At 38.9% G+C, this 12841-nt stretch overlaps 1 protein-coding gene across 1 annotated transcript in view; it reads right to left on the reverse strand.

Annotated features, from left to right (window-relative positions):
• Positions 1-3329: 3329 nt before the first annotated feature.
• The window catches only part of CRB1 (crumbs cell polarity complex component 1), a gene marked incomplete at its 5' end in the record, with an annotated part of 99367 nt that continues 89855 nt past the window's right edge, over positions 3330-12841 (reverse strand). Inside the window, one exon of the mRNA XM_082766585.1 lies at positions 3330-4650. Within this exon, the coding sequence (XP_082622711.1) occupies positions 4435-4650 (216 nt within the window). The 3' untranslated portion in view covers positions 3330-4434. The remainder of the gene's footprint in view (positions 4651-12841) is intronic.

Consider the following 12841-nt stretch of genomic DNA (forward strand, 5'->3'; position numbering starts at 1 on the left):
GTTAATTTTACATAAGGTGGAGAAGGCACATTATGCAATGATACACCACGACCACTTTGAGCTGGCAGAATTCTGGCCACGATATTTATATTTTGGCTAATGTAAATTCTCCTATAACCGTCAGAAGGCTCTCCTTGTGCTTCGCAAGCTGGATATCACCTCTTTCAATGGGAAAAGGGAGTGGGCAGTGAAAGAGGAGTAAGCTGCTTCATCCTTCCCATGCTTTTGTGCATCTTCAGAGGGATCAGACACAGAGCAGGTCGTGTGCTCTACCTTAGCACCTTCTCCTTTGCACAAGACTGTTAGAAGTGAACAAGAAAGTTCAAATGTGTAAGGCTGAGAGCATATTACGTGTTTGTTCCTTGAATGATTGTGAACAAATTATTTTACTTTTGGCTTTAAAGTCAAATGAGGAGATAGCAATATATTTTCAAAATATTTTAGGTCTTCTGTGTGGAGACAAACATTCTCTCCACAACTGTTATATTATTGTTCTTCCCTGAATGCCCATGCTTCTCTACATATTCTGTTATATCCCTGGGCTGAGAAGCAGTAAATGGCTTGGCATTTGCTCTATCAGTCCTAATCCTTGGCTTAAATTTTAGTAAAGATGGTATTTCACTCTGTATAATGTATTCCCCTTTCTTTTAACTGTTGTTCCTTGGCTGAGATATGGCCTGAAAGGGTCAGGCTTCCTCACCATGGTTGCTACAGCATGTTAAATAGCCACAGCTTTGGGCTTTTTTATGCTTCTCCAGGCTGCTGTTGAGCTTTTCTGGCTGCAGAGTCTGACTCCCTGCCTTCTTTAGATGTTATTTTGTTAATTCAGCTTTGGTTCTTTTCTTGTTTATTTCTTATAAAATTGCAAGTAGGATTTTAAATATTTCACATTTTAATCTCTATTTGCAATAGAACTTCCTCCCTCTAAGTTACCCTACACCAACCTGCCTCAGTAGGCAATTCCCATGCCCTGACTCACCCCTGTCCTCTTTTCCATGGCTTCGCTGTTACGAACACCCCACTTCACCCTCACTGTGTTTGAAAGGTTGTAATCCAGCTGTTACCTCCACCTTCCTCAAGAGTCATCTGCTTTCATTCCCTTTTCTCCCCTTACGTTTGTGTGAATTTTCACCACTCCTATTTTCATCATTCCCTCTCTGCTGAGACAGACAGCAGTCACTTATGATTTATTCTAATCCTAGTTTAAAGGCTTTTCCCCTGCCTTCTGTCTCCCTGACTTACCTTCTACAAACCACACGTTTCACCATGAGAATTTTCCCTTTCTTGTGCTTTTATGGGTGTCTTTTTAATGCTTTAGTAGCATATTCCTCCAGAGCTCTGTTTGGTCTGTGTGAAAACTCTTCAGGTTTTCATCTCCTGTCTCTTCCTTTCAATGTACCCATTGCTGGGTATCTTTCTCAGCCCTATAGATTCTCTGCGTGACAACACTTTCTTGGATGTTTTATTACAGATTGTTTTCCCACTGTCTCCAAAATTTTGTCCAGAAAGTCGAACCACTGAGCAGAACAGAAAATGAGTTTCCAGCCACTTCCTTATTCTTGCTGTGTCTTTCACTGTGAACAATAACGCTTTCCTTCAGGTTACTTCTCCATGCAAACTGACCTCCATCTTCAGGTGCTTTCTCTCTTTTGTCCCTTTTCTTTGAATCATATAACAATTTAGGCTGGAAGGAACCTCTTGAGGTCATCTACTCCAACCTCCTGCTCAAAGAAGGGTTGACTTCAAAGTTAGATCTATATTACCTCCTTCTGGTGCTTTCTCTGAATTTATTTCTATTTTTCTTTCTCCTTCTACGTTATTCAATGGGATCTTAACTTTTTTTTCTTTCCTCTTTCTTCTCCTTTTAGCTTATACAACCATTATCACTGAGCAGAAACGCAGGAACATAAAGTAGGTGTGTGGAAGAATCTTCTCTGCATCTGCTTTACTAGTTCAAAGCCACTGCTGCTCCTTGCTCCCAGTTCCAATTCCCGCTTCTAGATTCCCCCTCATTTTCAAAGCTCTCTGTCCCCAAGTCCTTCCCCACCTGCAACCTTCCAGCTCTTCTTGTCCACTTACCTCTTGCTTGCCCTCTTGTTCTCACACGTTACCACCTTTGCCACCTCTGCCTAGAGAGCTGCCTCTTCTTTGGGTCTCATTTTTTTCAGTGAGCCGTAAGCCACGTGTGAAGGAATCTGCACAAAGCACACCTCTGTCATGGCTCACCCTCACACACTGTTCTTTGCAGTCTCATTTGCTGAGCATTATCTACCTCAGACTGTCTACTCTGAAAGTCAACCTCTTCTTTTCTTCAGGTATGCATGTGTTCAAGTAGTGATCATGCCAAACAAACTTTATAATATTCTTTATTATGACTTGGCAGTGTCTCACAGGGCAAGTGCTGGGCTGAACTAAGAGTTTCACTTATTACATAAGGCCATAATTCAAAAAGATCTTCCCTGAATCTCTATCTCTTACTGCCATGTTTTTGGTAGCTTTTTTCTTTCTTTCTTTCCTTATTACCACTTGAACTCTGGATTTAAACTGCAGCATTGCAATGATTGCATTTAAATTCATAAGCTTCAGTAGTAAACTGGGCTAGAATAAAATCTGTTGTGTATTTGTGTTGTTACTGCATTATGCTCACCTAAAATTCTGCTCTTTCAACTCAGTTTGAATCCTACCATCCACTCCCATCTACTGTAGTGCCTTGTTTTGAAAAATATCTGTAAGGACTTCAAAAATAAAGAGAATGTGCTTGCTATCAGAATTACTGCTAATCATCTAACAACGAAATAAGTGTGAGTGACATGAGTGACATCAATCTTCAGCAATCCCTTAAGGGAATCACTGAAAATAAATTCTATATTGATCATTAGTTAAAATGATCACTCAAACACTTGGATACCGAGTGTGTGCACTCTATAATACAACTCCTGGAATAATCATGGGAAGTTGAATGCGTGTATCTGGGGTATTTCACAACCACAGGAACAGATCATCTGAGCTGCAAGAAAAAGAAAACACCATCATGAACTTTCCATGATGCCTCTTTATTGTAGGCTCAATTTGTGTGGGAGCAGTGAGTTTGTGCTTTAATTTCTTCACTATGTGTGAAAATCAGCTGGATGAGTTAGTGCTAAAATTTGCCTCAAAAGTTCAAAAAAACAAACAAGCAAAAAAAAAACCTTGACCTGGGTCTATTTTTGGAATATCTTTTCCTTCTCTAAGAAAGATCACTAAATGGACTTGAAGATTTTCAAATGTGTCTTTCATTACAGTAGTTTCCAAACTTTTCCAGTTATTCCATTCCCTTCTACACATTTGTGTTTTTTTTTTTTTTTTGTTTCTTTGTTTTGTGTTTTGTGTTATTTTTTTTCAACAAATAGTTGCAATAATTTTGCTACTGAGGAATACAGTGATACCATCCCTGTTTCAAAAGAGGAAAATGCAGATACAAAACATAATTTTCCTGTGCCTATATGGATGTCTGAACTTCAGGACTATTGAGATGCTCTTTCATTATTTCCAAGCCAGTGCTCCTGCCTTCCTGGTATTTTCCATGAGCACTGAGAAACATTTTTAAGCGTGCTTGCTTTTTTAGCAACCAATACATGTTGGCAATGGGAAAGGCAATAGTTTGTACCATTGGATACAATCCTAATGAGAAAATGGTGTTAGTATGGATATGCAGAATTTGTTTAGGATGTTTTATTTTCATGTCTGCTAAAAGGTCAGGTTGTGTCTGCTGGATATTTCAGGACATAGTCGTTTATATTTAGAGAAATGCATGCATTTGTTGGGGGTGGAAAGTGAAATTCTTTTTGGTAGAAAATGGAGAGACTTCAGAGAAAATGAGAGAACTGGAGGAAAGAAAACCAATTAAATTTGAAACATTTATTTTGGAGAGTTTTTGCACAACTTCCTTTTAATCCCTGATTAACAGATGAAAGTAGATATGCTGAGACACAGCTCTAGTACTAAACCCTTTGATAACAGAATTAGAAGTCTATGTTGCAGGGTTATTTGATTTGTCTGCATTGCCTTCTGCAGCAGTGATTGCTAGGCAGGCAAAGGGAAACACAAACGAGATGTGTTTTTTTTACTCGCGTTGTGTCTGAGACAGGCACTTAGAAGTATCCCAGAAACCATTACTGTCTGTAATGCCTACTGCTGATTACCAAGGCTGAAGTTTCCAGTGCAAATAAAAATTGTCCTTGGACAGGTTGGTCCAAAACGGTGATAAATAGTAGTGGTTCACGTAAATGCTAGGAGATGTTTAGTATTATTGAAATTAAAAAGAAAATATTGAAAGCCCAAAGTCATTGTAATCTTCGTAGCAGGTGTTCCCGGTATCAGAATGCAAATGAACATATCTAACATATGTACACTGTCCCCATTCAGCCGTCTTGCAGGATGGAGGAGAGCCTTCCTCTAAATCAGTCTTTCCATCGGCGGTGGCTGCACCATGTTCCACATCTCTACGCGGGAGCCCTCCTTCTCCTGCCGGCTGGGGCTGTAGGTCCCTTGTGTCGCCCGTTTATTGGCAGCAATGACTGAAACCACAACTGCCAAGAAGAGGATCAATAACAAGGCCAGCATTACTGAGCCAATGGAGGTGAATATGTTCGAGATCAAGTCAGTTGTCAACTGGAAGGATCGAAATAATTGCAATATAATTTATGTCAAGAGAATACAGAGATACACTTGAGCTACCATGGAAGGAAAACAAAAAATCCTTCTATGGACAGGACTTTGCAGAAAGGACACACTGCTGAAGCACCATTATTTTGGAAGAGAAGTAAATTACTCCCTCCAGAGTTTGTTCATTGGACTCTTTAGAAAATTGCACACTCGCTGCTGGGTATTAACACACAAGGCAGAGCTGGATGCATTTCATGTAATGACCCTTTTAATTTGGCAACTTCCTTTCTGCTTGAAAATAGTCTGTCAGCTAATGCTTCTTGGACTGCGGTGGTAATTCAGCAATTATTTGCTTAATCACTTTAATAATAATTCATTTTCTTTAATTTTGTTGTGAACATGTTATTGCTAGTCTTTGCTGCCATGAGTTAAACACTAGCTATTTTGACTGGCTGTATAGTCAGTCACATTTCTGTTTCTCTTGCTGGAGAAGTCAAGTTTCTGTGAATACTTGCATATAGAAAATTTGCTTACTGTAAATATTTGTAACTATTCTACAGACATTCCTGCCAGTATTTTTTTTCTACCAGCATGTTTGCATGAAATAAGCATATAGAGACTGCACATGAACATAACTGCCATCTATTCAGTGAGGAAAGAGTATCAGTATATCTCACAAATGCTTTAAAATATTCATCCATCTCTTCTACACATAAGCTTAATACATAGAAACACAACCAGTACAGTATGGGATGAATGTAAGGAGGCTATGACTTCCTTTCTGTTTTCATGCAGCAGTAGAAAACGTGGTAATGTCAGAAGGCACAGTGCGCATAAACAAATCTGCCAGTTAAAAAGCTTTAGACCAGGGAAATTTTAGAGTAGTTGAATGTTTTATACACATCTACATATGGTTTTTTTTTTTGTATTTACATTTTTTTAAAATGTTGTGAGGGTAGCCGATGAAGTGATGTGGACGCTGTGGAAAAGTGGTCACTGCGGACAGAATGACCCTGGAAGGAACTGAACTTCTGGGCAGATTCTGCCATCCGTCATTTTTTGATTTATATTACGAGTGGCAGCTGAACTGCCATACATGACTGTGTGCTCGAGGGTGAACTTTCAAATCCCAAAATATTTAGAAATAAAAAATAGCAGGTCAAAGCTAGGTTTCCCAGTTAGATACTGCATGTTACAGGATATTTTAGTGACCCGCTTACTCGTCATTTCTAAGGAAGTGCAATTATGGTTCTGAGAATGACTGTGCATTCAACAATGGATGCAATGTGTTGTTTCTGTGGCAGTGCACTGCCATGCTTGGACTCACACTGCTCAGGTTGGCAGTGCCAGGGGAAGAATGATAAAACAATCCTGCCTCTTTTTTCTCTGCACCTCCATGCTGTTGTAAAAGGTTCTGCTATAATAATAAAAGCAAGTTGGGCTCGGGCACTCTCTCTAGAGGATGCATAACCTGCTGGGGTATTATTTTCTTCCTTCTTTGATGCCTCTGTACAATTCCTATGATTTTAAAAGCTTTTTTTTTATTATTATTTTTTCCAATAGAAATAATCCAGTGCAAGTGACAGGCCAACCCTAAAATAAGGTGACATGAAACATGTTGGTCTTTTAAATTGTAGGATTGGGAAGGTCATTTCGTCTGGAGATGTGTTAGAGATGTGTTTGAGATCTGAGTTTTTCTCTGCACTTTTAGACTCAAGGATGATGTCTCAGAAAGACTGCAAATTTTTAATGCAATTTTTGTTCTCAAAAGCTGTTTATTATTTTCATTTTCTGCTCTGGGAAATTGAGGAACAAGGTAGTCTACACGAACTCTCATCCTGGGGTTGAACCTGATGGTGGTGAAAGAGAAATACTACCATAAGCTGATGGATGGTATTATGTTGTATTCGATATGTGAACTTCCTGAAATTATTTTTCCATTTTCTTGTTCATACTTTTTTACTTTCTGGTGTAAGTATGTCTGCATCTATGGAGACATTTTTTATTTATGATATCTTTCAAATTGCACCACTTTCTTAAGGGTAAGTTTAATGCAGAGGAGTTGGGGAGAAAAAACAACGGTAAATTGTTAAAATGTGACCAAATATCTAAACCTCATCCTCAGGTTGAAATATTTATAAAAGGATTTTTTTTTTTTTCCAGTAGCTGCTTATTAGAGAAACCTTATTCATAGCACGTTACAGCAATCCACTAGACATTTTGCTGCAATTTTAATTTCTGTTTAATAACATTTATGGTGAGAGAAGATCATTGCATTTAGTTTGGTCTACCAGTGACCTGAACTTCAAAAAATACTGAAAATTGCACATATTGCCTGTATCTGGGTTGGACAAAATACTTCCTCTTGAGCCAGTATGTTTAAAAAAATAAGTTACCTCACTGATTAAAATCTATTGAGCACTTTTTTCTTTTTTTCCCCCATGATCAGATGACACATAGTCTAACTTTAATTCTGCTTTTATTTTGTTTCTAATTTCTAAATATGAAAAAATTGGTCTTTATGCATTCATTTGGGTGAATTTTGTATTAACCCAAAAAATCTACCATCCCCTGTACTGTCTCTTGCTTCATCAGCCCACAGATCACTGCCCAAGTTTTATGATGTAGGTAGCCCCCTTAGCAGAAGCAGTGAATTGATAGCAGAATTGCCAGAAGGCTCTGCAATCTGGTCCCATCAAAATCAACTGCTTCTTTTGTAACTGATGGCTGAACAGTTCAATTAATTTGGAAAATGAACTGGCTGATCTGAAAAAAGCATCAGAAAAGTTCTGTCCCTGATAATCTCTGTGTCTTTTCCTCACAATACTTGGTGGTGATGATACTGAACTAATCGTAACTGGTGATCCCAAATTGAAAAAAGCGATGAACAGCATTTTCAGAAACATATTGCTGCCAAAACAAGACCACCTGAGGGCTCTTCCGACCTGAATGATCCTACAAGCCTTGCTAGAAGGTAACCAGTACGGGACCAGTTGTGAGAGTTCCCCTGCCCCTAAAACACAGTAACTGTTGTTAAAAGCTGTGTTCTTACTGGTAATGGGTGCTGATGGTGAGATGATGTCGTGTGTCATGGTAATACAAACAAAATGAAGTCGGCTAAAATTAGAAGGTCAAACTGCTTCTCTCTAAGATGTTTTACATAGCATGTTCTATTTACGTGTCTTTGGATGTCAGCCAGAGCAAGGTTATTTGGTTATACTGCCCAAAATTATTTGGACAAAATTGAAATAAAAAATAAAAAATAGTAAGAATTAAAAGGAAAATATTCTTGAATTATGTTTTCATGTAGTGAATAGTTTTATCTGCAAAGACAGAAGTGCAGGATTTTTTTTTATATTTTTTTTTTTTTGAAACAAGGTCTTTTGACTTTTCACTTTTGATTTTATTTTAAACTCGATTCCTTTTTTTTTTTTTTAAAGTTTTTAGACTGTTAAGTAAAATTATTTCAAATATTTAGATAAAATTATGAATAGAAGTTTTTCTTTTCATTTGGTTATTTCATTTGGTTGTAGACTAACTGTTCAGCCTTGGTTCCTTGATCTGCTCTGTAAATGAACGGTTTGGGTCATGAATGCCCAGGTCACGAGTCAAAGCTTGGTAGCATATAGCAGTCTCCTTTATGTATGGTTATCTTTAAACAAGATGTCTTCCAAACAGTTATTTTATGAGGAGAACATTAGAGTTTTGCTATCTATGAATGTTTCCATGTGTGCCAAATGTCAAAGTCAAGTGGAACAGCACAAGGGAGCCAGCAGAATACAGAGGGCCTCTTCCTCTTGTGTGTTTTACATCAGCATGACTTAGCTGATCTAATCCTGCTTTATGTCAGTATGGGGGATGAGAATTATGGCACCAGACATGAAGTCCTGAGCCAGAGCCAGGGAGAGAGGAGAGAGCTGTGGTGCCGGAGCAGCAATTGCTGCATGGGAGAGAAGTAGCACGAGCTGCTCGGGACACTGCTACCTGGGCATGAGATTTGCATGGGAAGCATGGCTTGGGCCACAGTCTTTAGGATGTGAAAGCAATGGTATAACACTCTCTGAAAGCAGATGCATACCTCTATTGCTGGGCATTAAGATTTAATCATCCTTCATTTCAGCACTCACATAGAAATATGCTGGATTCTGGATGCTTTGCAAGACAGAGACATCAACGTAAGCTTTAAAATACAGGAATTGCCCAGCCCTGGAGAATTCCCTTCTCTGTCATGTGCGGTGCTTTCTGGGAATTCTGCAGCTGCTCGTGTGCACTAGAGCTTTCGCTGGTGAAGTCTCCAGATCTGGAGTCCTGACACCACTCACGAGGTTATCACTTCATTCCCGGTAAGAAAGTCTGATCCATGCCATCCAGATTTACTGCTCCCAAATCAAAACCATTTGCTAAAGTAATGAGGGGTGATTGGCTTGAGTGGTACTAATCCACATCAGAGTTACTTTGAAAGGTTTGGGGGCATATAGGGATAATAATGAGCAGCCAAAGAAAAGCCGTTAGCATGATTAGAAAGCCCATAGATATGCTGAGTTTATTTCATTGAGGATTTATAACCATCTTATCAGCAAATTATCCCATTAAAAGCTGATTTCAAGTAAGAATCCCAGTGGTTCTAGAAGAAATCCAGTAAGTAATACGCAAATCAATTCTAATGAGATGCACTGATAACCCCAGCCTGTGGGACTACAGTTTATTTTCAACAGCAGCAAAGTGGCCTTAAATCTATGGACTGACTTTGTTTCAATATAAGTCCTTTAAATTAGTGGCACATGATATTTTTTCCACCTTCACAACCAAGCACCTACTGCTTTGCCTTGTACCATCTGTAAAAAGTAGCTGCTCAGCCTGTGCTAAACACCAGCCACCAGGTTCCAGGAGCTGTGTGACTGAGTTGTTAGGCTGCAGATTTGAACCACTTGTGCACTATTTCGGACTCTTAAACAGAGCAGATTCATGTCCAGTTGAGACAAACCCCACACTGGCAATTGGAAATGACAAATTATTTTTTAGATAAAAAAGGGAGGAATCTTCTCCCTCTGACACCATGTCCCTTGAGAAGAGGCTGTCTTGTCATCCCACACCTCTCTCTTTACTCCTCTGAAAATCTATCTGTACTGTGTATAGAGTTGTAAATAGTCTTGAATTTTGATTGCCATTGTTGTTTCTTCCATCAGCCTCTGAGATATCTTCCTGCCATCCACAGGAAAATGCAATCCCATTGCTGGAGTACCTGAATGAGACCCCCCATGGCTTGTTTATATCTGCATGGACATTGCTGAAGACAAAACCACTTTGATATGTGGAGAACAGCCACAGTGTAGACAGCACACCTTGAAGAAGAATGTTTGTAGGTAAGTAACCTTTTTTTCCCTTTTTTGGTCTGAATGTTTTCTTAAAACAAAACAAAACAAAAACTCCATCTAGTATACATTTGTTTAAAAAATGTAGTTTGAATAGTTTGTCTTCACCGCAATATGACAGTTTGAGTGAGTTCCTTCCTGGAAAATGTCAACTTTTAGTTGTCTGACAATTCTTCATGAAATCAAAGCAGAAATATAGAGAGGATTCATTTTAGCAGCTATAAATTGATCATCTGGATTGACCAGTTATAAATTAGAAAAATGCAATCTGTTTTATCAAGGAAGAATTATATCTCTAGTGCCCTGTGAGAAAATGAAGAAGTCAGAAACAATTGATATTTATGATTTAGCTGGGCTTGCAAGGATTTAAGTTCATTGTAAGAAATTCTGACAACCTCCCTCCTGTCATGTGAAGTCTCACTGTTGTGACACTTCAGAAGCTAGTGAGGAAGTTTGTTCTATAGTTTGTTTTATAGTGGAGCAAGAAATTGGAAAGTAAAGGTGGTAGGTGGCTCTCCAAAATGTTCCAGCTAATTCCAAAGCAGACTTTGGTTAAAGCACGGGTGTTATCCATATTGGCCTTGATCTTATGTAGCCTCCTATTTACAATATTAGCTTTTTCGATGTAGCTTTTCAAACTCAAAAGCCTACTTTTATGAACTCATCTCTAACGAACAGACAGTATATGGTAATTATTATGTCTTTAATACTTGGAGTATTGATGCCTGGTGTATATTAACTATTTAATGGAAGTGTCCCAGTCAAAAATAATGATGGTATTTCATACTTCTTTTTTCAGCACTATACTTTGTGAGCTCAGCCATGGACCCAAGAAAGCCCTTAAGTGCCTAAGTAGCACTTTAAAATCTCCATTACATATTTTGGTGGATCGGTGTCTTGCAGAACAGAGTATTAAATGCCTTTTCTCTCAGGCAACTGAGTGTTGGTTACACACAGAGAAGTGATTTGGCTGGCAGTTTGGGAGGTAAGCTGTCGTTAAGCTGCGAGCTTTCAGAAGACTCCTTGATAGCATTTCTGCAGCAACTGCCAGCGCTAATTTTTGTAAGAGTGCTCCAGCTCTTTTTAAGATCATCTTGCTGGTGCGGCACAGATTAAATGTGCAGCTCCAATGTGTTGTTATGAGATGCCTTTTAAAATTCTATTGACAGCCTCTGGTGTAGAAACTTAACCATCTGCTGCAATTTGAAAGGGTAAGAGAGAAAATCTATAGCTGGTTTAAATCCAGGCAAATCATGCTGAGGAGTTTGTCCCATAGCTGCTAAATTGCAGACTAGACAAATAGTATGACAGTGTTTTAGTAAAGGTGTCAGTCTCTGGGGTGCAACATCCCTTTCCAGCTTGGGAAATGCTTTGGGGTATCATATATAATTATTTTTGTACATGGCAACAGAGCAGTACATCAGGTGTTGTTTCTATGTCGGGGATATTTGCATTACAGCTTTCAGACAGCAGATTCTATATGAATAAATCTTGGTGATGGATTAAAGCCTTGCCAGGCAAGCTTCTCACAGGAAGGAATGGATAATATTTAAAATCAAAAGACTATTGCTGAAAACAGTAACTTTCTGTCATTATCTGGCATCTAGTTGGTTTGAGTTTACTGCATCCACATAGTTGCCACAGTAAAAATTACTCCTGAAAAGGGATTTGGAAGAATGCACAGTAGTGGCCTTTTGAGGACATCTGTGTCTGTTGTCATAGGAGAGTGAAGTAGGTGGAGGAGGTCAGTAGGTTAAACCCAAAAGCAGGAGGAGAAGAATAGGAGAAGATGCTACAGTGCTGAAGATGAGGGCAGGACAGTTCCTGAAGAAAAGAGGTGAAGAGAGATTCAGCAGGCAGAATGGATTAAGTGAAATGACGAGAAAGAGGAATTAATTTCACAGTGGTTTTCTTCATTGATTGTGTAGGTGTGGAGCAGACCAGCATGTGAAGGATGATATTGTAACATTGAAGATGGGGCTGATGAGAACGACAGTGTTGGGATAAGAGAACAGGGCGGGAAATGACAACATACTATCAGCAGCTATCCCAAGAGTGGAACTAACCCCTTTCTAATGAAAACTTCTGATTTTCTGAAATTTGCATGTTTTTTCTCTCTTTCTCTTTGATTCTAGATTCTCTCTCTCTTTTTTTTTTCTTTTTTTTTTTTTTATTTCTTTTTTTTTTTTTTCCTCTGTATTAGGTAACATTATGAAATATTTTGCTTAGGTATTTTCAGTCTGGCAGCACAAACCCAATTTAGGCGAATACCTGTACATTGTTTCTTCACCCCAATATGTATCAATGCCCATTGTTTTCACTATGCGTGATTCAGTTATGTTCTGTTATCAATTTCAGTTAACTTTAATGGATTTTCAAATCTGAACTGAGGGCACCAAACTGGTTGCTCAGAACTCCGCTTCACAGCTCACAGCAGCTGAGGTAAAAGATTTCTTCTTCAGTGAGCAAAGGTAGTAGTAGATGATCTTTTATTTCTGAAATCAGACCTCTGAGATTGGCAGTAAGGTGGGAGGGGAGGGGCAATAAGCAAGGGGGCAGTAGTGTACAGTAAAGCAGAAACAGAATTAGGATTCCTGTTCTAGTCCAAAATTGCCAAATACTTTCCATCCCTACTCTGTGAAGCAATGAAGCCTACAGTCTCCAACATGTTCTATGACATTTGTTGTCCTATTTGTGGTATCCCTGCCCATGGTGGGGGGTGGGGCGGGGATGGTGGCGGAAAGAGATGATCTTTAAGGTCCCTTCCAACCCGAGCCATTCTATGATTCTATGATTTGGTGCTAAGCTTCTGCGAAACAGCCATG

Source organism: Aythya marila (assembly GCF_965140915.1).
Source record: "Aythya marila genome assembly, chromosome: 8".
Classification (NCBI taxonomy): Eukaryota; Metazoa; Chordata; class Aves; order Anseriformes; family Anatidae; genus Aythya; species Aythya marila.